Source organism: Hirundo rustica, chromosome 3 (assembly GCF_015227805.2).
Source record: "Hirundo rustica isolate bHirRus1 chromosome 3, bHirRus1.pri.v3, whole genome shotgun sequence".
NCBI lineage: Eukaryota > Metazoa > Chordata > Aves > Passeriformes > Hirundinidae > Hirundo > Hirundo rustica.
The window spans coordinates 55,631,567-55,658,899 of NC_053452.1; the positions used below are offsets into that span (position 1 = coordinate 55,631,567).

Below are 27,333 nucleotides of genomic sequence, written 5' to 3' on the forward strand. Positions count from 1 at the left end.
TTCCTGTGCATCAGCACTGGGAAAAGAAATATACATGCTTTGTAGGCCAAATGGGAACTTCATTTACACTCTGATGGCATATCTAGCTTGATTCTCATCTTGTGTGTGAGATTTTTACTGTTGTTCTTCACGATTTGCACTTTATAACTGCAATCAACATCTGACAGTTGTGTTCAAAATATATCTTCACTCTCACTTCAGTTTATTTTGGTGGGTTTAGACAGATATACCAGACCTGTGCTGACATCTGTGAGTCATGAACAAGAAGGAATGTTCCAGCCCAGCATACTGATGTTTCATCACTGACAAGTATAAAGATGTTAATATAAATATGTATTTTAAAAAATAAACCCAAGTATTATGCAGTGTATCTCCAGATAAATGTAAGGACCAGGTAAACAAGATATGTTTTGCAGATAAATGGGAGTATGCCGTCTTTGTGTACCATTTCAGGGCTGCTACAGCCTCACAAACTTTGAAATAAAGTAAGCACAAAAGAGTTCCACGCCTTTATGATTGCAGGTGTCTTAGCACCTCACTTTATCACCCTCACATAAATAAGCTGTTTTCTACTGCTGTTTTCTTTATTATACTTCTAGATTTAATCTTCTCATTTCTCTAATAATTTTTCTTTATTTGTGACACAATTTCACTGAGTGTGTAAGTAACCAAAATTGATAAAAGTATGAATGAGACTTTCAGTTCCTGAAACAAGTAAGTGGCATCAAATATTTAAATAGCTGTTTGGAATAAGCCTGAGTAGAAATGGAGCAGAAGGATGTCTTTCGCTACTCTTCTGTGGTAAAATGAAGGACTCACTGCCTTGCCCCCGGGTCTTGTTCTAGTTTTGTTCTTATGCTGGAGATTTTGTCCTGACCTGTAATAGTAACAACAGTTACAATAATAAAAGTAGCAGAAATGGTAAGAAAAATAACAGTTATAACAACAATAACTACTAATTCTAGTACTAATAATGTGTTCTTATTCTAGAACACAACAGGACAAGTACTAACCACAATTGCTGGAATATCTGGAGTTGTGATAACTGTGGCTTTAATTCTGATCATGACTTCATCCACTGAGCTCATCAGAAGGTCATGCTATGAGATTTTCTGGTACACCCATCACCTCTTTGTGGTTTTCTTCACTGGTTTAATAATCCATGGTATGGGGTAAGTGTTTGTGTAAACTACATGGGATATGTGTACACAGTTTGAGATGAAACACCAATCAAATCTACAATCCCAGGCTTTTCTACAAACAAACTGCTGGGATTTTTGGTGAGATTACAAAATGAAAACATTCTGAAATTAAAATACATTACTTTTCCGAGGAGTGAAAGCATCCTTCAGTTTATTCAGCCACTCTTTACCATCTTAAAACCTGTACCTTATCAATGAATAAATTTTCATGCTTGGGAACTGGGGATATTACAGACCAGGAACCAAACCTTTGTGGGCTCAGATTAGCAAGGGATAGACCTTATGCTCATAGCTCTTGTAAGGCATTTTGCAAGAGACCATGTCAAAGCTTGAGGAGTTTTCAGTATGTCATCTACCCTATGTAGGTGTCCCTGTGGCCATTCTCCTCTGCCTCCATAAATGTGATTTTTACCTTTCTCTGCAAGGACCAGAACCCCAAATTTCCTCACCATACAGACATACTGCATAGTAGTTCTAGGTTCAGGCTTAAATGATTACAGTAACAAACAATTCAGCTTATGACTAGCCCAGTCAGACAGCTTTTATGGACAGAGATGACTGCCTGGTTGCTGTCTGTCTCCCTGTTCCTCAGCACAAAAGAAAGGTCTGTCTTCTTAGTAGGGGGTCCTGGTTCTTACAGTGAGGGACAGCAGACACATGGGACCTTCCCTGAGAAGCTCAGGGACTGATAAATCCTTTGTCAGTGCAGCGTGACAGCAGGAAGGGGCTTAGAGCCAAAAACATTTCCATTTTCTGTTTCCAGCTCCACTGGCATCATCTGCTTCTCTGCTGTGTGCTATCCTTCACTTCCTTTTCTCGTGTCTGTGTAATAGCATTTGTGTTAATCTACATTCACATTTTAATTCAGGGAATGCGGCTTTGAGGGAAATCTCATGGTCTTCCTCACTCCCTGGACTTGGCTCATACCACTGTACAATTCCTGGGCTGCATAACCCATGGTTTGGGGTGGAAATACCCTGACAGGAACACATTGTGGTGTTCCAAGAGTTAACAAGTGATACAGGACCAAGCCAGACCTAGTCCTAAGCCCTAGGTAGCCCTCAATCAAGTCCTGTGAGGGGCCCTCAAAAATATTGTCTTGCTCCGTAGATCTTTTCCTGCTGGCTAGCTTGTGTGCACATGGCTGCAAGCTATAGTTAAGCTTTTTAGATCCGAGTCATTTGGTGTTCACAGAATCTCAGAATGGTTTTTGTTGGAAAGAACATTTAGTTCCAACCCCTCTGCCATGGGAAGGGACATTCCCCACCAGGCCAGGTTGCTAAAAAACCTATCAGCCTGTCCTTGTGATCATAATACTCTTTTTATGTCTATTTTGTAAAATATTCAGACGCTATTGCCCACCACTAAAGTATGTACAGACCAGGATTCTTTGACAGGGTGGAACTTCCTAGCCCACAGCAGTGTGTGCATGTGCCCATTCTCTGGAAGTACATGGATGGCATCATCATGAGGCAGGGAACAGGCCAGTTTGTGGTGTGCTACTTTTCCTTGTGGTTTGAGAGTTGCCACATCCAGTTTGGCTTTGTGTTCCTGAAGTTGGCCCAATTAATTAATCCCATTTTACAGAGGCAGAGCTGCAAGGAAATGCTATAAATTTTATCCTGGCCTGATTAAAATACCCCCCTGCCATCCCTCTCTGGCAAAACTTTTAGAATATATCTTAAAACAACTCTAATGAACCCTTTAAAACCTTCAGCTTTGTAAGCTCCCTCTGTCTAGACAGCTGACCAGCACTACTCAGCCAGAGATGCCCCAAACCCGGGGTACTGGCTGAGGAACCCTACCAATACCATTCAATGAGCACTCTGCTAGCTGCAGGCTGGAAGTGCACTGCCACAGAGCTTCCTCCTGCCCCAGAACATCCCTAACACTTCCCTGCTAATGAAAAAGAGTCAAACCCCAAGGTTTCATCCACCTCCCACTTCTTCCTCCTTCGCAGCTGGCTGAACAAACCTCACTCAAAACTCCTTTTCTTTCTTTCTGAATAGCAAAGCCAAAGTACGGAAAGGAAATTTCAGAGAAACAATATGAAACAAAGAGGTTTCCCCCATAAAAATCTTTTTCTGACCATAATCAACACTAGGTGAAGCCCATTAAACTGAGAATCAGGATTGATATATTTTTAAAAATTCACATCATTAACATTCTCAGAAGTAAGAAAGCTAGAATTTAGTATGTTTAGAGAATATACACCTAATTGCATTCCTCCAACTTTATTTGTATCTTTTAAAAATACATTTAGAAAGCAGGAAAGAGAAGGTCTGTCACTATTAAACTTTATCACTTTACTAAACACTACCAGATTCTCAAATACAGAAGAGGTCAAAGAGCTTACTCTGGAAAACTTTGAAATCAAAATTTGCCACGTACAGTAAAATGTACATATTCTATACAAAGGCTCTCTCCACTTCAGCTGCACTGATGGATACCAATACTACAGCACACTTCTTGCCTTTTGTCAAAAATTCACTGCAGAACTAAAGGAAAGGTAATTTGAACAGGAGAGAAGAAGAGTTTTGAAATGGCCAGTTCTCAAACATTCATTTGTCACAGAACTGGCATTCGATTACTACTGCAAAACCTAGAGAGACACAGAAACCTTGGAAAGAAGCATATCACTGATGAACATTTTTGTTTTAAGTCAGCTTGTCCGAGGCCAGACACCCAAGAGCCTGCTGCTTCACAATGTCACTTACTGTAAAGATCACTACTGGGAATGGGAGAACGCCACTCAGTGCCCTTTGCCACAGTTTTCTGGCAACAAACCTGTGGTAAGAGTGATGTTTGTCTTCTGTTTTTAATTTACTGTCCTTTCTTGGGAGGCCAAATGTTTTAGGGAGCACGGGGCTGGAGCTTATGCCAGTGACTGGCCCTTAGTGCCATGTTTAGAGAGCCCCTGTTCCATGACCCTTCCCTGTGCATTACGATAGTGATCCCAGCCTCCTCTGGAATCAGTACAGACACATGCAGGTGAAGAGTATTGTATACAATTTGGGTGTCATTAACAGCAATTTTTATTTCTGGAAGATCCTTTAGTTGGCGAACGCTAACTAACACTCTCTTTGAAGGCTATGAATATCAAAATTGTACTCTCTCTGATCTGCTGTATACATTTATTTTGAATAATTCAGTATCACCAATATCCTTGCACAAAGATAGCCTCTAAGAGAAAACCCTGTGAGGGTAGAGATAGAGAAAATCTGACAGAACTGTAAAGCTAGGGATGCAAATTAATATTATTATTTTAACTAATAGTATAGTAAAGTAATAGTTAACTTTAGTATGGATAGTTTAAATACCAAGGGAGAATAAGGTGGAGAGAAAATCATGTCCTTGCTTTGGGACACATGCTTCATACTGTCCAGTCTTGATGTCTTAAGTTAGGTAAAAAGGAGAGCATTTGAAACAATGAATTATGAAAGGGAAAGGCAAAAGGCAGGAAAAATGTCCCATGGAAGGGTGATTCTGCTAGAACAAGATTGCAAATCCACAGGGGGTAATTAAGTAGCAGACTTGTACAGTATGTCAGATGTCTTGCATACAAACAAAATAATTTAACATTTTCAGCTCAAGATTTAGGTTGCTCATATGCAAGTTTCTGTTGTTTCTTCCAAAAAGAAAAAACATACCAAAGGAAATCCTAAAGTAAAGGAGAAAAATTAGCATTCAGTGTCTGGTAGCTCTTTTAATGGCTAGCATAGATTTTTCTTAAACTAAACTATTGTTAGTCACTATCCAACCTGCATATTAATGAGAAAATGAATGCCTCTAAAAATTTCAGCTACAATGTCACCATAAAAATCAATACATGGCTACGCACCATGAATACAGACACAAGCTTGCTTCCAACAGCATGTCTTGACATTCATTATCATAAAACTAACTGAAAAGAACTTCCACTTCTCTGTGCTAAACCTATTTTGTCACACTTTCCTGCCTACCCAGGGCCATACTTGCAAAGTCACATTACTTTAAATGAATTGTGATAATACCATATGGCATATAGATCATCTACACGAACAGAGCCTTGCTGGATATGCAATGTGCTATCGTGTGATACCTGCTAGACACCGCAGACAAATAGCACAGATTCACTCAGAGGCTAAAAAGCCATGGCGAGGTTTGTGCAGCACTGCAGGGGCTGGTGCAGGTGGGACAGCCTTGGAGCAGGGAGGGGACAGCCTGGTGCATAGCTGGGACACTGTGAAGTGACCAGAGGGTGCACCACGCTGGCCACAGCTCCTGGGGAAGGCTGCCGCGACAGAGCCCCTCTCTCAGCCACGCCACACCTGCTCCCCTGCTCCATTTTTCAGCAGGTAGGAAGCTGCCCAGTCTGGCTCCTGCTGAGGATGATGGAGCACTTCTCCTGCACCTGAGGCATCCGGACTTTTGTCCTCACAGCCTCACCTGAGCCATCACCGCCTCATCTCAGTTCATTCTCATTACAGGAGGAAACACTGCTTCGGCAAGAATACTAAGTCCCTGATTAGCCAGCCAGGAGCTGTGTAGCTTAGGAGCACATCTCTCCTGGTGGATGCCCCATTGTCCCAACCTAGCCAAAGAGATATTGTGGATTGAATATTGCACTGGATTGATGGCACATTTAAAATCCCAGCTGAGCTCTCGTGCAGGGTAGTAGCCTGCAACCTTATCATTCCTGTCACATGCTTTTATTTACAGGTAGCCCAAATTGAAGGGAGGAAAAAACAGATCTCATCGTTATTGTGCCTTGATATATGCAAATGTATTCAAGACTTGAGATTACCCACTGTGCAGAGACACCTGTAGTATTTAGGGACAATGGATGTGTTGAGTTTCTGCTTTAGCTGAGAATCTTCTGGCTTATGCTGGTTTCTTCCCATTATAAAATTATGCTTTTTTTTGCTTTTTTTTTTTTTTTTTAATTTTCAAGACTTAACCTTGGGAAATTGCCACTCCATCCTCCCATCCTCTAAGCACTTTCTAAGGAAGCCACATAATTTTATGGCTTGCTTCTCATAAAAGATACTTTATAATCCCTGTTAGCCAGCTTGTGGAGCAAAGTCAATGTTTCAGCAAGTAAAGTTACTCTCTGGCAATTTTAAAAGCCACATGATTGTGTGGGGGGGAAAGGATTCTTTTTAAATCATGAAATTCAATTACATCTAATTATCTAGCTATCAGTGTGACTCAGTGAAATGATCAGCTCGTACACTTGAATAACCAAATATCTCTGATTGTCACAGTGATCAGTACATATGATTAGCAAGTACAAGCACAGCAATCATCGGCTATACTTGAAGTATGACCAACTCAGTATCCCAGATAAAAAAAAAAAAACAAAACACCCGTTCATTGATAAAGAGTTGACTAATAGATTAAATGGAAACATATCCCATTTCTCTAACTGAATATTTGGGACTTAATGATTTCTCATGCACCATCAGAAAACTTACAGCCGACAATAACAGCTACTCCTATCTGACTGCATTGAAATACTATAGACTTTGAGGGGAAAAAAAAAAAAAAAAAAGGGAAGGCTATGGGAAATATTGTATAACTGTATGCATCTATACAGCTTCAGGTCCAATGACATCTTTATGTAACAACAACTAAATAGATTAATCCTTTGCCTTTTAATAGGAAAAAAATTTAAAGGACTCTTCTTGGCCAGAGTACAGATAGATATTAGCACTGCTTTTGGAGTGTGTTGTGAGGGAGTTCTATATGTATATTCCACAAGAAAGGCAGAACACCTACAGCAGCAACACAAATACTCCCTTGAGAAAGATAAAACAAAAATCACAGAAAATCAAGTAATTTAATTTCAGGTTAACTGTTGATTTAAACCAAAAAAGCATTTTTGCAGACATTCAAATAAAGATTGCTTTTTAATATGGAATTTTCTACAGGCTTGGAAGTGGGTTTTAAGTCCTATGGTGTTGTACCTCTGTGAAAGAATTGTTAGGTTTTGGAGATTTCGGCAGGAAGTCACCATTACTAAGGTACGTACCATAGCTCACATATCTGAAAAAAAAAAAAAAAGAAAAAACAAAAACCCAAAACAAAACAGAAACCCAACAACATTATGTCAATCATTTTTTATGATTTTTAGGTAACTTCTCTATATTAGGAACCTCATTTTTCACTCCTAGCTTCAGCAACTTTTCAATCATTACCGTGTTTTCAGCCAAGTATTGATTTTACATTTTGCATTTATTCCAGTAGTAAATCCATAAGAATAATCCATATGGGACCAAACTTGATTAATGAAGTACCAGACTTTACACCACCATAACACAAACATCTGTTTGTGGTCTCTCTTTTTAATGAACTAAAACCATGTTCCACTGCAGTTAATGCCAGAGACTACCTTGACTTCAGTAGCAGCACACGGTTTTTATTTTAAAATCTGGAGGCTTCCGAGGAGATGAAGGGTTATATGATCAGTTAGCATATATAGTTGAAGCTTCACTAATACCCACCATAACAATTTCTCCCAGCTGTGTGCCAAGGGACTATTAAAGTCACATCAGAATAGATTGAGGATGTCGCTATTGAAGCAGCTGAGTCCACATGTATCAAGCCAGGGATCAGGAACACGTGTATCTTGTGTGAGAGGAACAGGATATTGGATAAGTCCTGCTGCTGATTTCACGGAGTGGCTGTGATCTGAGAATCTCAGTATATTACGTGTGACATACAAAACTGCTGCTTAACTGAGATTACCTCTGTATAAAAGTGTATTAGAATTGAGCTCACTGTGCTTTTTCTTTGCAATCTCACAGTTAGCAGTGTTACGTGAGAGTAAAACTACAAATTAAGGAATTATTTTAATCGATTAAGAAATAGTTTTGCCCAGGTTATGCCAAGACATTTGACAAACTGTTGAATTGTTACAGCCTTCTCTCTGTGTCTTGCACACAGAAGTAAAGCGGTCCCACAATACGTACTGTACATGCTCTCAAGCCATTGGGCAACAACACTGCAACATGCAGGTTAGGATATCTGTGACTAATGACAACAAACATTTACCTTTCTGAACGAAAATAAAATTTGTCCCTTTATCATTCTTTAGGTGGTGACACATTCCTCTGGGGTACTTGAGCTCCACATGAAGAAACATGGCTTTAAAATGGGAGCTGGCCAATATGTATTTCTGCAGTGCCCATCTGTCTCACAGCTGGAGTGGCACCCTTTCACCCTGACCTCAGCTCCCGAGGAGGACTACTTCAGCGTGCACATACGGGTCGTCGGGGATTGGACTGCAGCCCTCTTCAAGGCCTTTGGAGCAGAGGAAAAAGCTTTCAAGGAATTGTGGATGTTACCAAGGTTTGAATAAGAGACTATATATTTTAAAATGTTATTTCTACATTTTAAAATAAATGTTAACATTTTAACTTAAATTAATTTTGCGTGTGTTTTTTATGATCTATTATTATATTGCAGTTCTGGATTCATAAATACATTATGCTAAAAACACCTCAAACAAATAGCCATGAACAGGGGCCAGAAACTACCAAGAGGATATGGTGACTAATAAGATTTAAAGTCCATATCAATATCCTTATCTCTGTTGCTACCATCTGGATCTCCAACACCTATATCTATACCTAAAGATATATATTTTGTAAGATGGTTGTTTAATAAATGACACTGGAAGATATCTTCTAGATTTGTGTCTCTATGCTTTTGCTCTGATGGTACCCATCACTTATCATCCAAAACTCCAGTTTTCCCTTTCAGTTACTTGGATATCTTGTGGTCCCTGAAACATCTGCATAAATCTTACTTCTTTCCAACAGCCTTCTTCAACCTTGTCTCTATTTCCCAAACCCTGCTCCACTTTATAAAGGTTATTTGTGCTCAAATTACGTATTTTTGGTATCTTAATACAAGCAAAAAGTTGATTCTCTGTTGTTCCAAGTTAGCGGGGATCCTCTGAAGTCAAAGGAGCCATCCTGACTTACTGCAGTCAAGGACCTGGCTCTGTACAGAATGGTTTCAAACCACGTAGCTCTACTCCTGCACTGCTTGCAGGAGATTTTCAGCAAAGAGCGCAGCACGGGATCATTTAAATTCTGGTGGAGTGCGTAGGGCCTGGGACTGGAGGGACTGATTTCCCCCTGGAAAGCTTATAGACACCACTGAGCTGCTGAGATTTATTAGAGGGTGGGTGCAGACAGGAAAGTCTGGTCCAGTCCTTGCATTGTATCAGTTAATAAGAACTAGAAATTAAATCAGTGCCTTTGTTAAAGGCGACCGGAATGAGAAGTATGCCATTTCAGCAGAACTGGAGAAAAAAATTTTCAAAGTGATTGACAGCAAGTGTGAAAAATGAGGAAGAGAAAAAAAGTTATCAAATGTTGCTTGCCACAATTCAGGGTTGAAATTAACAGTACTGTCATATATAAACACTCCTCTTTTTAATCTTGTTAGGGTGCCTAATGACATCCTTCAACTTCTTTCTTGCAATATACTAAAAAGAATGTTTCAATAGTTAAACTAGCAATAAAGCTAAAAACATGTCTTTTTCACAGTTTCAATATCTCAGGTTATGCACCAAATTGGTGACTATATTACAAAATTATGTATAGCAGAAACTGTGCAGAAGACAGCAACTGAATAACCAGGTAGGGTTAATAAAATATGTGGGGTTTAATTACTCAAAGAAGATTAAAGTAAAATGTTCATACATATATAAAGGTAGCAAAGACAGTTGTGATTTCTGACAAATTTGAGAACTAAAACCATAGAATAGATTATTCATGTGAAAATAATCAAGTTCCATGTTATGTCACTTCAGGACTGTGGCTGACTTAATTGCTGGTTTAATACATTGCCCCAAAATCTAACTGCTCTTACAGTCAGGAGTACTACACAATCATCACGGTGATTTGCAAATGTCTAGACTCTAAAAATAACCATAGAATCTGTTAATGATAGTTTTTCAAAACTAAGTATTTCTCCTGCCTTCCCCAGAAATCTAATTTTTTTTTCTAATGAAATGGATAGGAAGAATATGGACAATCCAAACCACAGTGAGGAAGTCCATAGCCCTGTTTTCTACTTCTCTTCAGCAAATGCAAATGTAATTTTTTTTGTCACTTTGTTTACTATCTTCCTACCTTCATCCACTCTGTCTAGATCAAATGAATGAGTTGCATAGCTCAGTTTCTTCTTCTTTTTCTCCTCCCTGCTTCTCTGAGCCTTTTTATTTGGCTAAGCTGTATAACTATAGCTGAGCAAGGCATTCAAACCAATGACAGGATCTCTGTCACCTGAGGATTTAGGAGCAGACTGACAAGACAAATCTCTTCAAGGGATGATTCAGAAATAATTGAACTTGTCTTCTAGTACAGCAACAGACTAGAGAATCCTTGAAATTTCTTCCAGATCAATTTTTTTCTCAAAAAAAATCTACTGACAACAATGAGAATTGCTTCCAGCCTCACGCTGAACTACAGAGAAAGCTTATTTGAAAGCTATTCTTAGGCACTATACGCATATACCATGAATTCACCATATTTTACAGGATGTTTTGATTGCTCAAAAAATACTGGCCTGGGCAATAATCTAAATCACTGTACATATTAAAAAAAAAAAAAAAAAATTCTGTCTAGGGTCAGATTTACAGAAGTTATGCTAGAGTAGCTATTTTGTTTGCTACTGCATTTGCAGGACATTTTGAATATTGAAATAAAAGGGAAAATGTTTGCTAGGACTTTTAAAAAATTAACAATAAGATTTGAGATATGTTGTGTTCCTGTATTTGTGTGTGGCATTGCTTGGGGATCCCCCTTTCTTTTCCTGTTAGACCAATTCATTTTAATTATGTGTGCCTATTTTTTTGTATAAATTTTTGTACAATTTGTTTGCATAAATTTTAAGGATGATTCATGCAATAAAGAGCACAAAACAACAGAAAATCTAAAAGGAAGAAAAAGCCTTTTTTTTTTCCCCAAGGACTGGGTGTTGGTGAAACCATCTTCCGAGCATGTATGTTGTATTAACGGCAGGGCTATAAGGAGCACTGCAAAGAATTGTGTGTATTTACATTTCATGTTGCTAAAGAAATGAATCTGATTATTCAATTATCTTTTTCATCTCTAATTTTGACCAAAATTAATTTCTTGGCATCATCAACATAGATTACAGGAGGTAGTAATATCAACAAGCATTTCTCCTTACACATTTTTCCTTTACATCAGATACTAGGTACAGTATTATGCTAAAAATGTATTCCTGAAATACTGCTTTTTCAGAAAGAGATGAGAAAATAGTAGTTCCTTTCCATATGATGACCTTTTTCTTGTCTTCTTTTTTATTACTTTAACTCAAATACAGAACTTTTAAAAATGATTAATATAATCTCTTCCTCTTTACTTTGATATGTACAATATAACAAATAAAGCTCTAAAACAGGATGCTTTTCAGTAATTCATAATTAAATATGCAAATTCCACAGCTAAATTTGGACATGCAATTATATGACTAATCACATTTCAGAAAGCCAGAAAATTGCAATTGCATGCTTAAATAGATGGCCAGGCCCCAAATCCACATGGGTGCTGTTGTTCTCTCATTTCAGAAAAGACAGTTGCTTTGCAATGGCACCCACTGAAAATTAAATGCATTTGTACAGGCAATTTATGTGCCATCTCAAACACGTCTTTTCTCTTTTATTTTAACAGAAATTCAGTTTTGACAATGTGTAGCCCCAAAAATGTTAACCTTTCTGTCACTTTATGAGATGTTGACTCTTGACTAAATGTCTTGTTGTTGTAGACTGGCTGTGGATGGACCATACGGATCTGCAACCACAGACATCTTCCACTACCGAGTCAGTGTGTGCATTGCAGCAGGAATTGGAGTCACACCATTTGCCTCTATTTTAAAATCCATTTGGTACAAATGCTGCAACCCTAACACAGTATTGGCACTGCAGAAGGTAGGTGGGAACATTTATTGCTTCCTTAAAAAGTTCCACAAGTGAGCCTATTTAGCCATGGGAGAGAGGCAATTCAAAGCTAGAGGCTCACTTGAGTGCTTTAACTTGCTCTGAGAAGCAGTCACTCCCTTTCCAGTTGTCTTAGGAGCTGTTGTGAAGTCTCCTCAACTCACTGTCATTCCCTGAGAAAGGAGATAGCCCTAGCTCAAGTGTTTTTAGTGAAAGCTGAAGGATCAGATTTTCAAAAGCAACTGGAGATAACTGTGGAATGTCTTTCATAGCTAGACAATTAGAGAGCTACAAGAGAAACTTACCCTCTTTCTTACCAAAAATAAAACCTGCAGCATCATCTAAATCAGAAGTGAAGGGCAGCACTTGCTGAAAGTTTCATGAGGGCCCTTCGGCAGCAAGTCCTGGTACAGAAGGCTGCATTCAGCAACCATTTGCTGATTTTCTCACATTGCAAAGTCAGGATATTAACCAGCAGAGAAGGATTATAAAAGGCATTTAAGCTCTGGATGAGATGCATATATCAAGATGCATATTATTCCCTCAAACCACTTTAATTATTTTGTTGAAAAAATATGTTCATATCTATAAGGTAAAGATGGCACCAATTAACACTTAATTTTCTAACCTGTTATACACCTTCTGCTAATGGCATGGGAGGCAGCACTGGGGAGGATAGGTGAAGAAGAGATAATAGGTGAAGTGGAGTGAGGGCAAGAACACAGTATAGAAAAAAATCATTATTAAACATTCCCTTACATATCCATCATGGCAAGTGGTAGCTTGTGGACTTTACAGCTTCTTTTAGGCCATTTTCCAGTGTAAAAGCTGAATCAGGAACTGTTCAACATTTCACATTTAAGGACAAACATTGAAATGGCATTGGAGGGGACAGATCTCTGAAAGGGTCAATACATATGGAGCTGACTGCAGGACCAAGGGGCTGATCTTTTTAAATGAAAGAGTGTTAAAACTGGCATCTTAATGACGAACTGCCACTGAAAAAGCATCTGGGATTTTAGTAACTGAGGAGCTGAGGACAGGTTCAAATTGCCAGGGGGGATCTCTGAGGCAGAAAAAGCACTGAGAAGGGAGGGAAATAAAAATGGAAATACATGCTTTTTGAGAAAAGAAGTGTATTTGCAAACACTACGATTGTACCAGGATGATCTTTTTCACTGGAAGGAGAGTTACACATATGCATAAAAACTTTATATATGTAGACTATGTATATTCTACATGCATACAAATAAAAGCGTTGTTATTACTGTCATTGCTGCTATATTAAGGGGAAAATAACAGAATTTAACTATGTATCAATATTATATTTGAGGGTGTTCATTCATAAGGAGAATTAGGGAGAATTTTGGGTAAGTGCACCGGCAAAGATAAGTGCATCATGCATTCTGCCATGGTTTTCTGCTATAGAGTTCCATTTTTCTGAATTCCTGTGAAATACAAAATTATCAGGATTTCTACTTTTCTTCTTTTTATACCTTGGCTTCCTTATTGGTGCAGTGGGAATAGTGATGTTTATTTTTCACAGGTGTTATGAGGCTAAATTTCATCAGTGCCTGTAAAATATTTTGAAAGTGTGGATGAAAGGTCATGGGGAAGTTCACAACATTACTTAAAAAAATTCAGAAGTCATCTCAGTGAGAGCGATTAATCTCAGGGTAGCTCCACTCTTTTTTTCCCATTGGTTAAAAGCTTCCACTTGTAGTATAATTACAAATAATTTAATCTTCCTCAAAGTATTCAGCACTCTCTTTCTGCCATGATGAGTACCACAGAAATGTCTATTAAGGAAATAAATAAGAGGTTTTTCTTTTTTTTAACATCTTCGTTTTGATTTGAGTACAGCTATCATTACAGTTATTGAACTAATATTTCTTAGTCTTGCCCACATATGGTTGAGATATAAATACTCAGAGTTTCCATAATGTCTGCAGCTGTATAATTTAAAAAACCCAACAAATCAAAAGGAGTCCACATTTATCTAATTGATTCTTCACAATTAAATAGCCTTAGAGTCCTCATTTCCCCATCATTTTTTGCATGTACTACTAGTCATAGCTGGAAAGTTTCTACTGGCTTTAGTTATGCATAATATGATTTTTTTTTTTTTTTCATATTAGTGGTCTCCTTTTTCAGATCAACTGTTACTGAAAGTGATAAAATTGTACTGATCCATCAGAGTCTAGTGTAGCAAATGTTCACTTTCTCTCCCCTACAAAAGACATAAGAAAGGTCCTACTGAGTACCACCAAATATCCATCTAGCCCTGTATCCTATCTCCAATGGTGGCTCTTCATGAACACCTAGAGAAAAGCATACAGACCAGAAAAATCAGACTGATTGGTTTCTACAGGACACTTTCTCACCGTTGGGCGACTCGTAGCTCAGTAACGCCTTGATACAAGAGCTGCACTTCTGTATTTAATATCCTTTTGTGGCTTTTTCTTCCATGAACAGTCTAATTGTTTTTTGAATCCACGTAGACCTTAGACAACCACAGCATGTTGTGGCAGTAAGTTCAGCTACATACTGAGAGGAAAACGCAATCAGTCTTTTCCATTCACTCTGAGACCAACTTCCCTGCCTGAGGTGAATCTCTGCCCCAGTCCCCAGTCCTTCTTCTTAAAAATCTTGTCTTGAAGATCTAAAACCCTGTGCCCTTTCTTCTGTCAAGTGTAACCACCTTTCTGATCCTTTTTGATAACACTTTAAGCTTTTTGCTTCAAATTAAGGAATATGATTTTGAACCTTGTTATGCACTTACAGGAAAGGCCCTTTGCTGCCACCCTAACTCTGGGTCAGTGCCTCCTGTAGGCTGCCAAATCCCCACACCCTGCATGCCCCAGGCTGCAGGCACTGCTGTGCCTTACCTGGAGTGGCTCCCTGAATTAATTACACAGAGGAAGACCTCTGATTTTTTGTTTGTTTGGTTGTTTTTTTGTTTGTGGGGGTTTTGTTTGTTTGTTTGTTTGTTTGTTTTTTGTATACTACAGCCCACAGGTAATGTCGTATACTCAAGAGCAAGAAGGACTGGATGCTTGCAGGGAGGTGCCCACCTGCAGGTGTAAGAGGCTTTTGCAGGGATACTCATGCCTAAGAGGGAGCATCAAGAATCAGGGATGAGGGGTGTCCTCCTTGGACATCCCTTAGTGAAAACCTAGCTTTGCCCAGAGCTGCAGTTCCAACTCTGCCTTCAGGGAGCAGGGAGAAACAGACAAGTGCCATCAACAGATAATTATTAATGACTTTCCTCATGATAGAAGCTGATATACAAAGAATTTTTTTCACCTTACAGGAAGGAGATAACACAGCTCTTGCTCTTGTCCATTGTACAAAATTCACGATATGGGAAACTGAAGGATAAATATCCATGAATTGCAAGGGAGCAGAACTAAGCAACCATTCAAACCCCTGCTTTGATCTGATTAATAGCAATACTGCATCTAACTCAATTTGCAAAAAGAGCACTTGGAAAATTTAAGACAGTTTACTTGGGCAAGCCATCAAGCTGATGAATGCAATTGTTGGCAGTAGGGTGGGTGGAGACTAATGAAACATAAATCTAAACCAGATTTTTAAGGGTCCTAAATAATTGCAGTCAGTTAATAGTATGGGCTTACAAGAAAAAAACAGGATTCAGATTAATCTTTAATTATAGAAATGTACTGGCACTACTTTATTCTACTGTTTTAATAAGGATTAATTTTTTGGTGCATTTATTGTATTTTAATTATATATGTAATGTGTTGTGCTATGCTATGGGCAGCCAGTGTAAAGAAAAGAAGGCTTCTTTGTAAACACCATTTATTTTAACATATTAGACTAGAAATCCTCTTTGATCTAAGGGAAACTAATTCCTTTTACCCATAGGCTATCCTTCTTCACTATCTCTTTTCTTTCTAAGATTATAATCACAGCCAAAAATACTTCTAATAATGACAGGCTTTCCTCATCACCAAATGCTTGCCACCTCTAATGTGAAAATCAGAGGCAATGCAAGGGGTGCCGCGGGATGAGCTTAAGGAATTTTTGCTGCTTCAGAAAGCTGTATCCTTTCCTTAGAGGACTGTGCCAGAGGTGGCTTGATCCAACCAGTTGGACTGGCTGTTACTGTGACAGCCAGGATTGCAAAGAGCTCAAAGCATTCTTTCAATACCCATAATCTGATGTTCTGGAAAGCAGTTCCCCAGTTCGAAAACTGTGTTGTCTCAACTCATTGGCTAGCTTTTCTTCCTGCTTCCCTGAATGTGCTTATCTCCCAGTCCTGCCCACATGATCCCAGTTGCTACCCCATGAACGATCCTTTATTCATTTAGAAATACATATCTCCTCTCCACACACATGCACTAAATATACATTTCCATAAAATCAACTGCTGAAAAAACTTGAGAAATAAGACAATCAAGTAGAGTCTGGAGGAAGAAATTTCTCACTATAAATCAACAGCTATGGTGTGATACAGACTGACAGCACTCAGTGGGCTGATTTTTGAGATGCTGAGTATATAGAACAAGTGGGCACTTTAGGACTCAGACACAAAAAAGCTACATAAAGGTTAAGACTATAAATCTTACCTAGTTTTGGTAATTTAAAATAATGCCGTAGTTGGCCACAAATATGAAATTCTATAAAGTCAGTGGGCTTGCTTTTTTCCTCATAACCTATGCCAGTGTAAATCAGCAGCAACCCCCCTCCATAAAGCAATGAGGTCATATTTAAGACAAAATATTGAAGCAGAAGGGGAAAAAGCAAACAGCCAAGATGGTTAGTACTAAAGTTCCACAGACAGTCTTATTCCTGGGCTGTAAAAACACCCTACTTAACCCTGAATGCCTTATCTCTGTTTCTGGGATCATACATCATTTATATTTCTTACATAAACCACAGATGGTACCTTACAGTACACTCAGAGCTAGGAAATATCTCCAATTACTGTTAGTGTCTTTCACCAAATCTCCACTGAAGATGTGGTATTACCACATTTTTCTCCCACCACCTTACCAGAAGTCTGACAACTTAGTATATTAAATCTTCAGGAAATCTCTTTATAGCTTTCTGGTTTCTTTCTCTGGTTTTTAATTTCAGAAGTGTCCAATACACATTTTTACCTCATTGATTCTGTGAAAAAGAGCTACAATTTCCAAAACATTGGAGTCACCACAATGATTGCCTTGGGGACATATCTTCCAGATCACCTTTGATATTGCAGTACAATTAAGGACAGAGGGGCTGGTGAGCAGAAAAGGAGATGGGTTGGAGGAAGCTGAGGGATTTGGCAACAAAATAAAAGTCACAGTTACAATAAAATAAGTTCCAATCATCCAGTTTTTATAAGCTTATACATTGTCCTTCCTGCCATTCCTTTCACATCTGAAATGGTGTATTTTTAGACTTCCTCCATGTTGCTTTGGATTTCCTCTTCGGACAAATCATGAAAATACACAGCCTGCAGAGGCCCATTCCAGGTTTGGGTCATCTGGTCAAAATCATGGTAGGGCATGTGGCAAGAGCTACAGAATTCAAGTAATAAGAATTGCAATCACATTTATCTTGTAATTGTGCTTCAGACTGCCATCAGGGTAGTGCCTGGGAATTTCAGACATTCATCCTCTGGGTAATACAGGAACTCACAGTTGAGTTGTCTCCACATCTGTATTGGCTTCATACAAGGCACTGAGCTGAAACCAGGGGATGGTCCCAGTCCACTAAACAGCGCAGCATTGCTAGAGGAGATTTCCAACTGGGAAATCATTGATGGTGCTGAAGGTTTTCTAAGGTAATTCCTGATGGGCCTAGGAGTGACTGAGTTTCAGTGCATTGATAAGGTCCTGGCAAGGGAATTTCATCAGCCCTGAGGTAGTTCTTGTTCAAACTTTATTAACTTGTACACAGACAAGACACTTGCTAGTGGTCATCAGAAACCATTCCTGCCGAAGTGGTCATATAGGACAGCCTTCTAGAAACAGCTAACTAGTTAGAAGATGCTTTAAATGCAGTTAAGACAAGAGATCACAATAGACCATACACAGGCAGGAGTGGTCACAATGATCCCTGGGCAAGCTGGCTATAAAAACTGTGCAGAAAAAGGTTCTTGTGGACTCCCACTGTTCCAGAGGAAGATACCAGAGGAAGGACCCTTGAAATAGAAACTCATCATCATATGGACAATGACTAACAGTCTTGTTTGAAAGATTTTTTCCTATTCAAGCATTACCTTACATTAAGATATTAATAAATTACCTTCTTTATTAAAAAAAAAAAAAAAAAAAAAAAAACCACAACAACAACAACAAAAAAACCCAACAACGACAACAACAAAACCCCAAAAAAAAAAAAAAACAAACTCCGCTACATTTTTGATTTACTGTAGTAGAGTAGGAAAAAAATAAGCCATAGGAATTATTAAAGGATGCCTCTCAGTGACAGTTCCCAGGAATGTTTGGTTTGCCATAGACACAATTATAGGATGACATGATCCCATCTTCTAATTTCTATCTGCAGAAAGAAGATTTGGTAACAGGCTCTCCAACCCAATAGACAAGAAACAAAAAAGATGAAAAGTGAAGCTAGTGAAATCTAGATGAGAGAAATTGTGTCAATTTTTGATAGAGAGGAGGGTTTCAAACAGTAGAAAACTGATCATGAGATAGCTGTTCATTTTACCCTTTCGGCAATTGTAAATTTAGTTTCAGGTTTCTCTAGGAACTAGACACTCCAATTTAAACATGAAATAAATTAAAAAAAAACAAAAACAAAAACAAAAAAACCACACACACACAAAAAAAGAGAAGAATAGGGACTATTTCTCACTATTTCTCACTATTTCTCACCTGTCTTATACAGGGCATTTGACTTGAAGAACATAAGTACCTTTTGGTAACATCAAGAGTTAGCCTATGATATAAGGTCTTGAGAAACACGGGATTCCTTCCTTTGATGCTGCATAAAACTGAAATTAAATAAATCCAAAAATTCAAATAATCATCAAATTATTTGCAAGAAATTAAGGGCTAGGTATTACAAGTCAAAGCAGAGATGCACTGGCAGGGATATATGGGAAGATTGTCCTTTGCCTACTTTCACTAGCATATTAATATATTCACTAATTGTTTAAGATGAAAATCAAAATTTTAAATTGTCAAAATTATGTTTAATTATGTTTACTATAAATTTAGAGTGGTGAAGAATCACACACTATATGGTTAATGAGTTGAGCCAGTAATTAGGAAGTTTTATTGAAAGTTTGCCTTTTTGTTAAATCTCTTTACTTTATTTGACAGGTTTATTTTTACTGGATTTGTCGAGATCCATCAGCATTTGAGTGGTTTGCTGATCTTCTGTTTCATTTGGAAACAAAAATGGCTGAAAAATGGAAAAATGATTTTCTAAGCTATCATATATTTCTCACTGGCTGGGATGAAAGTCAGGTAATAATGAAACTGTTACAAGTCAGAGTTAATGTACCTTGCTTTTCCAGTATGGTAACATATGGAACAGGAACAGCAGAATAAATGATGGATGAAGCAAAGATAAAATGTGAAGATACTAAGATGTCTGTTTACATCACACATCTAGGAAAACAGGAATGGAGAAACCAAGCCAGTGATTCCTCCAGTCCTGCGTCTCATTTTGGGCAAAGATTGTTACCAGGTGTCTCATAGAAAAGTGCATACAGCTTTCAGGAGCTTGTTTTGTCTATGTCTTAAGAACAGTCTTTCATTAGATTCTGTCATTTTTGTGCTGAGATGTGAGGGCTGTCTAAAAAGTGTAGGTTTCATTTACCCTTATTATTTACTATGGCATCTGTTGTTCACATTCATATATACATATATTTATCACCAGTGCATTTTTGAAAAGTATTGCACTTGGAACATTTTGGCAACCAACTCCATGCTCTAATTCATGCTGTTTGAAAAAACATTTTCTCTCATTGACTTTAATTTGCCATCTCATAATTTTATTGGATCATATCACCTCAGGCGCTTAATCCTTAGACTGGGTCAACATTATTCAACTTTTTTTAGTCTTTATCTGAACACAAATGTGTTGATTTTCTCTCTCTCTCTCTTCCCTTTTTAATGGATCACTCAGATCATGCAGCGATAAGTTAGGCACCTGCTAGAAAAACTCTATCAGGGAAGTCTTTGCTCTACTGTTTTATTTCCTGCTGTCTCTGTTGAATGAAGAACTGCCTAGTAGAGAGAAAAAAATTTCATAGAGTGTTTCCTTTTCAGCTGCTGCTGATACAAAGCCCCCATTGTTTCTTTCTGCTTTCCATAGAGCTTCTGTCAAATAATGAGGTATGTACATAAAGCTGTATTCAGAAAAATCTACTCCTATTGTGAAGTATATGGCAGTTATAGAAACTACTGCTCTGCATTAGCAATATCACAGGGTATTACCTAAAACCTGCTGTTAAAGAAGATATTGGGCAACCTAAAAACCACAAAGTTGCCTTCATCTTTCAACTATCACCTCACCTTCCTCTTGGGCAAACATCAGGCCAGAAGTCAGGTTAGGTGACAACTGTTCTTGCTGGGGTGTCTGTCTCTCTTCACTCATGTGCTCTGCACTTTTCTGAAGGGACGTCTTCCTCTTTTCAACCCCATAATCTCTCATGGTTCCTGTCAGAGGAATGTTTTTCAGTAGCTATTTGACCCACTCTGACCTGGGCACTGTGCTCAGTAACATCATCTTCTTCAGACGCAAAGCTCCTTAATCTTATAGGACTTAACTTATTTTTAGTAAATTCCTGTTCAGCACTCATCAAAATTTGAGCTTCACCCCAGTAATATTTGAATGATATTTTACTTCTCCCGTAGCAAAAAACAAAACAACATTCTCTGCATTCTCTCCCTGTCTCACCCTACAGAGACCAGTAGTCAAGTGAAGCTGAACCCAAGGAGGATGGGCATTTTAAACCTTCTAGTACACACTCCTTTACTGACACACGTCTACTCCTCAGACATGTTTGTTCAATGATTTGAGCTCTTTGCAGATTCCATGTTGGAAATGGATGGTCAAGCAGATAAGGCACATGGTCTGCCTCTGATTGGACAAGCTCCCTGCAATACCCCTGAGACTCCTAGGCAACCTTAACATTGTGAGCAATTACAAAGGCTAATAACAAAAATCCTGGGGAACTTCCACTTAATGAGGACAGCCCATCTTCTCAATGGGACAATTTTGCCACAAACAATTCAATAATTCTGCAGTTTTCTACCTCCCACTCTTACCAAACACTTTAAGTTCTTTCTTAGACTATTCCAAATCCTTCATGACAGTGGCTCAAAATAAAAAGAAGAAGCTTTTAGAAACACGACCTCTTCTGACAACTTTTCTTGACAAGAATAATTGTGTTGGTAAGGAACATGGAAGACTCACTAGAAGAAGAAATACAATGTATTCCTAGGAAATGGATCTAAATTTCAGTAACCACTTCTGCAAAAGATGATAATGATACTTAGTTCATACTAGGGCATGGACTAAATGAAAAGTCCATTTTTAAACTAACTTTTCTCTGTTAATTTTTTGATAATGACACCAATGATGATAGTCTGTAGTGGAAAAAAGCATATTACTCCTACACAAGAGCAGTACAATTAGGAGTGACAGTGGCTTTTGTTTTTAAATGCCTCTGAGCAGTACTCAGATAGCATGGTAATGGGTGTAGTATAGGAGTTGAAGGACTGTAAGTGCCCATGAAAATCATATTTTTTTTCCCGGCACTTGGGAGCTAAGGAGCTCACTTGGTTCAGTGCTTCACCTGAGGTGATCCACTTTCTGCACTTGCCTCTACCTGAGGTTAAAAGTAAAAACATCAAGGGTTTTACACAGTCACAGAATAGTTAGGGATGGAAGACACCTCTGGAGATCCTCCAGTCCAACCTCCCCTGCTAAGGCAGGGTCACCTAGAGCAGATTACACAGGGACTTGCACAGGTGGATTTTGAATATCTCCAGAAAATGACTCCACAACCTCCCTGGGCAGTCTCTTCCAGTGCTCTGCTGCCCTCAGCGTAAAGAAGCTCTTCCTAATGTTGAGATGAAACTTCTCGTGTTCCAGTTTATGGCTATTGCTCCTCATCCTGCCACTGGACACCACTGAAAAAAGGCACCTGCCTTTGAGCTATTTTACAGCATTATTAATGAGAACCTGTCTCAGTTTCTTGTCTCTGAACTAAGCAGGCCCAGCTCCCACAGTATCTTCTCATAAGAGAGATGCTCCAGAGCCCTCATCATCTTTGTGGCCCTCTGCTGGACCCCTGTTTTTACCCCTGCTGAGCTGGTATATACTCTGTGTTTTCCATCAGCACCAGAATGCTCTGGTCTTACTCTTAGGTAATTTTGAAAATGCTTTTTACAATTCTAGTAATATTGTGAACTCTCAAATACTCATCTCCTCTCTTCCTCTCCTTCTCCTTCTCCCTCTCCCACTCCTCTCCTCCTCCCTCTCTCCTCTCCTCTCCTCTCCTCTCCTCTCCTCTCCTCTCCTCTCCTCTCCTCTCCTCTCCTCTCCTCTCCTCTCCTCTCCTCTCCTCTCCTCTCCTCTCCTCTCCTCTCCTCTCCTCTCCTCTCCTCTCCTCTCCTCTCCTCTCCTCTCCTCTCCTCTCCTCTCCTCTCCTCTCCTCTCCTCTCCTCTCCTCTCCTCTCCTCTCCTCTCCTCTCCTCTCCTCCCATTTGATAATTACACAGTTTTCTTTCCCTCATTCCATTTTTTTTCCCAGCAAAGAAGCATTATTGCTTTTGCCTCTTACTTGGAATACAAGTTTTTTGACTCTAAAATTATTATCTTGTAAATTTGCCTTTAGGCTACTCACATAGCCCTACATTGTGATGACAAGATGGATGTAATTACTGGTTTGAGACAGAAAACCTGTTATGGAAGGCCAAACTGGGACAATGAGTTCAAGCAACTAGCTGAAAACCATCCTAGGTAAGGCAGGCTGGTTTCTAACCTTGTTAGGTAACTCTTCTCTCAGCATAAACAGTGGAGGAGGGGAGAGAAAACCTTTCTAAATGACCCTTTTAAAATAAATTTTTTCTTTTTTGCTGTGTGGAAAGAAGATTTATGCTTAATGAAGATTTTAATGAAGAAATCTCGGAAAGAGAATGCCAATAAAATCTAATTTTTGGACAAGAAAATCTAATATTTAGAAGTATTTCAATATCCTGGCCTTTGTCCAGATATAATTGAAACACACAATCCAATTACTGTTCTGCACAAAGGACAAAGTAGCATTAATTTCCCTTGAAGATGGTTATTAAAGAGATAAACTGTGATTTTTTTTCTTATGATGTCAAGGATATGTTTGTTCCCCTAACATATTTGGCCGCTCTTGCAAGACTATGCTGTTCTGTTATTAGTTCACCTCTGCTGGCAAAGACAGTTCATTTGAACTTGGTGGATTTGCTAGTGGTCTGAGAAAAGCTTCTTTGTTCCTGAAAACCTTTGAAGCAAGAATTTGAAATATTTTGTGTTCAGCAGTAGAAAATTCCAGAATCTTTGTGACTATGTGATTTCTAAACATTTATCTGCTATTGCAAAATAAAGGCTTGCACTTGGGAGACAGAGACACTAAAAGAAAAAGGAGAAAACTTTTTTTTAAAGATTAAAAAGACCCAAGAAAAAGCTGAAAGGGAGGAGATCAAAGAGAATATAGTAAGCTACAAGAATACCATAAAATTGCAAAAATAACAGTAATAGAGAATTCACTTGATGGAGGTCAAAATAAATACAATCAGGAAATATGAAAGATTAAAAGCATAAAAAGGCCAAGTATAGAAAATATGACTTTTGAAAGACCTTTCATAGGGATTCTACTACATAAACAGCTTTTAAGGTTTGAATAGTTGAAACATTGCTTTTTGTTAGTTACCTTTTCAACTGTAAGTACAGATGAGATAAAAATATTTTTCTGCTGCTCAAGGGGGATATGGGCATTAGCTTTCTATATTGGATCTTGAGGTAGTTCCATAATTGACAGGAAAATATCCATTTTTTTTGTGAGCCTAGATGCCCATGTTTATGGTCAATGTTAAACCTTGAAAAAAAAAAAACCCGGCATGAAAGAAGGATTGCTTATGAGAAAAGAATACCCTGCTTTTTCTTGCTCTGACTTATAGAAGATTCAAGAGTCAAACAGACTCTTGTTCGAGTTTCTACTGTGTGATGAAGCAATCAGCTTTTAGGATCTGACTAAATTTCGGGTCCCTGTACCTAGGTTGAAGGAGTTCCCCCTGGCTGCATCAGTGTCTTTCAGCAGATCAGCAGGAATACACCACTGCAGGTTAAACCCAGTGCAACTGAGCACCAGAGCAATATGGGCACGACTTCTGGGGGCTATGGCTTGGGAACCAAAATCATATCCACAGCCCCTTCTTTACAGGAGCAAACCTTTTTAAACTCATGCTATCACTTGCCACTTCCTCTGCATTTTTGCAGATTGAGCTTTCCCCAGGGGCACAGAATTTGTGTGTGTCCGTGTCTGCATATATGTTAAAATCAATATGTGTAGTGCGTGTGGAGGCAAACCCTTTAGGCAGTTTCCAGCAGGCAACCAGGTTACCAGCTCCCTACATGCTTGTGCACATATGAACACAGTTGTTTGTTGCATTTCTCATGTTGTTATTTTATAAGAAGTACCTATTTACAAGTGTTGTTATTAAATCAGCCATTTTAAAATTGTCCATAGGCAGGAAAGAGTTCGACTAGAGGGTGGGGGGTGGAGGTGAGGCAGGGGGTGGAGAGGAGAAGAAAACTCAGAAGTAACTGAGCATTTTGTATATGTTTTTAGGAAAAAATTAACTCAGCTGGAGAAAAAGCACTTAAAATTTTCAGCGCAAGCACTATGTTTGCCTCACTGATTGAAAAAGCTAGGAAGATCAAAACTAAAGAGTTACCATTTAAAATATTGTGTAACCTCTAATATAGCAATCTAATAAATAAAATAATAACATAATAAACATGAAAGTATTAAAATTATTATACTCCAATTTAGCAACACAAATTATACAGTACATAACACAAAATATACAGTAACACAAGATTTTTCAAATGTATTTCTCAAAAAGCCATTTGAAAAGATGCAAACCTGGAGGCAGCCAAAAAGTACAGTGTATCCATTTCCCCTGCTACTCTCATGTTTTTGTTGTTATTGTGGTTACAGCAACAGTATTGGTGTATTCTTCTGTGGACCCAAGGCTCTCTCTAGGATTCTGCAGAAGACATGCAACTCATATTCGTCAGTTGATCCAAGAGGAGTTCAGTTCCACTATAACAAAGAAAGTTTCTAGGCTTTACTTCTTAACTGTATAATAAATATTACCAGATTATGTATTTTTTTCCCCCATCTTCTCCTATTCTCTACTCATTCTACAGCATTCAGGCCAGATATTAAGAGTTGCAAATTGAAATAGGTGATCTGACTTCAGTGGAAAAGTGCTATCCTATGCCAGTCAAAGATTTGGACCCCTTCCTTAGCATTTTCATTGCTTACTTAATGATGCTGTGAATCCCGCTATACCTGTGTGAAAACACACACAAACCATAACCTTTGAAGAAAAAGGCAGGAGTAAAATGGACATTTAGAGCTGTACATCTCTGTTGTGTATGATTGCAGACAATACATTCCTGCTGTTTAAATCACGCCCATTGAAAGCATTTCCTTCCTTGTTTTTCTGATTGTACACTCCCACTGCACACATATCCATATCCACATTACTTTTTGTGCCACAGCAATAATATTTCTATACATTCTGTCAAATTTTAAAGGAGCAAATTTGTTTCACCCTACAAAGCTATGCACCATTTAAACCTGACATTTCCATGGGGATGGTGTCTGTGTGTCCCATGGTCTAATATGTACTTAGGTTTAATAGGCTAAGGGAACTCCAGAAATTTTTGCACTTAGCAAATGGATCTTGTGAGACATGCAACTGAAACTGTGGAAAAAAGTTTCATGTCAGAGTGACTGAGGTGGGAAGGTACCACAGTCACCTAGAGTAGCCTAGAGTAGGCTTCTACTCTAAACCTCTTGCTCAGAGTTGATTCTGTGAAGAGAAGAGTGAAGAATTAACATTCTTCCGTTCCTCAGGAACTTTCTGCCATCACCATGACTATTCAAAAATAAAGAACGGCAGTTCTCTCAGCATTTGCAGATGCAGTTTCCATGGACTTGTTTAAAATATTCCTAACCTGATCTTCCTTCACTGAGGGTAAGCATGAATTTTTTCAGATCTTCCCTCTTGGCTGAGAAGCCGGGGATCTCTGAATGTCAGCCCTAGCTGTAAAGACTGAAGCAAAACAGGAATTGAGTACCTCTACCTTTCTCCATGGCCTTGGGTGCCAAGTTCCCCACTCCATTCAGCAGCAAAGCAACATTTTTCTGGCCTTCCTTTTGCTACTGATAAACGCACAGCAGCTCTTCTTCTTGCCCTTCACTTCCCTCACCAGATTTAACTCCCAATGAGCTTTGGCTTTCCTGACCCCATTCCTGCACACTCATTGTCTCTCTATTCCCCCATCATCTGCCCTTGCTTCCAGCTCTTATATGCCTCCTTTTGTGCTTCAGTTCTGTCAGGAGGGATTTGTTTAACCATATGGATCTCCCATCACCTCTGACTGGCTTAGTCCACACCAAGAGGGATCATATTTGAACCTAGGGAAGGTGATTCTTGAAAATCCTCCAGTTCCCCTGGACCCCTCTTCTCTCTAGGACCAAACTGCATGGGAAACTTCTAGGCACTGAAGCCTCCTGTGTCCTCTCCATGCCACGTGTATTAGTATACATGCACTTCAGAAAGGCATCCAGTCACGTGAGTTTCCCAAAAGAGGTGTTAGAGATTTCCCCAACCTGCTTTTCAGTAGGCACTTTCTAGTTTGTGTGGATACCTTGGAGTAGGCCACTTCTGGTCTGGTTTTTTGATAGTAACATCTCTCCTGTTCACAACATCCTGTGCACTTTATTTGTTGCTCCAGTCCACCACCTCCTCATTTGATTTTTGGTCACCCACACCCTCCCCATCATGCAACATTCCCAGAGCTACAAAAGGAGGAAAAAAAATTTCTGTTTATCCCAGCACAGAGTAAAACCACTCCATATTTGAGTTGGACTGAGGTGTAACAGTTCACTAGGACGACATAATGCATTTA

General features: G+C 38.8%; 1 protein-coding gene across 1 annotated transcript in view; it reads left to right on the top strand.

Annotated features, from left to right (window-relative positions):
* NOX3 (NADPH oxidase 3) overlaps positions 1-25,475 on the top strand; it is a 39,447-nt gene extending 13,972 nt beyond the window's left edge. The window contains exons 6-13 of the mRNA XM_040059498.1: positions 991-1,172; positions 3,865-3,994; positions 7,115-7,207; positions 8,281-8,534; positions 11,991-12,153; positions 19,461-19,607; positions 22,991-23,115; positions 25,349-25,475. Of these exons, the coding sequence (XP_039915432.1) occupies positions 991-1,172; positions 3,865-3,994; positions 7,115-7,207; positions 8,281-8,534; positions 11,991-12,153; positions 19,461-19,607; positions 22,991-23,115; positions 25,349-25,475 (1,221 nt within the window). The remainder of the gene's footprint in view (positions 1-990; positions 1,173-3,864; positions 3,995-7,114; positions 7,208-8,280; positions 8,535-11,990; positions 12,154-19,460; positions 19,608-22,990; positions 23,116-25,348) is intronic.
* Positions 25,476-27,333: the final 1,858 nt, after the last annotated feature.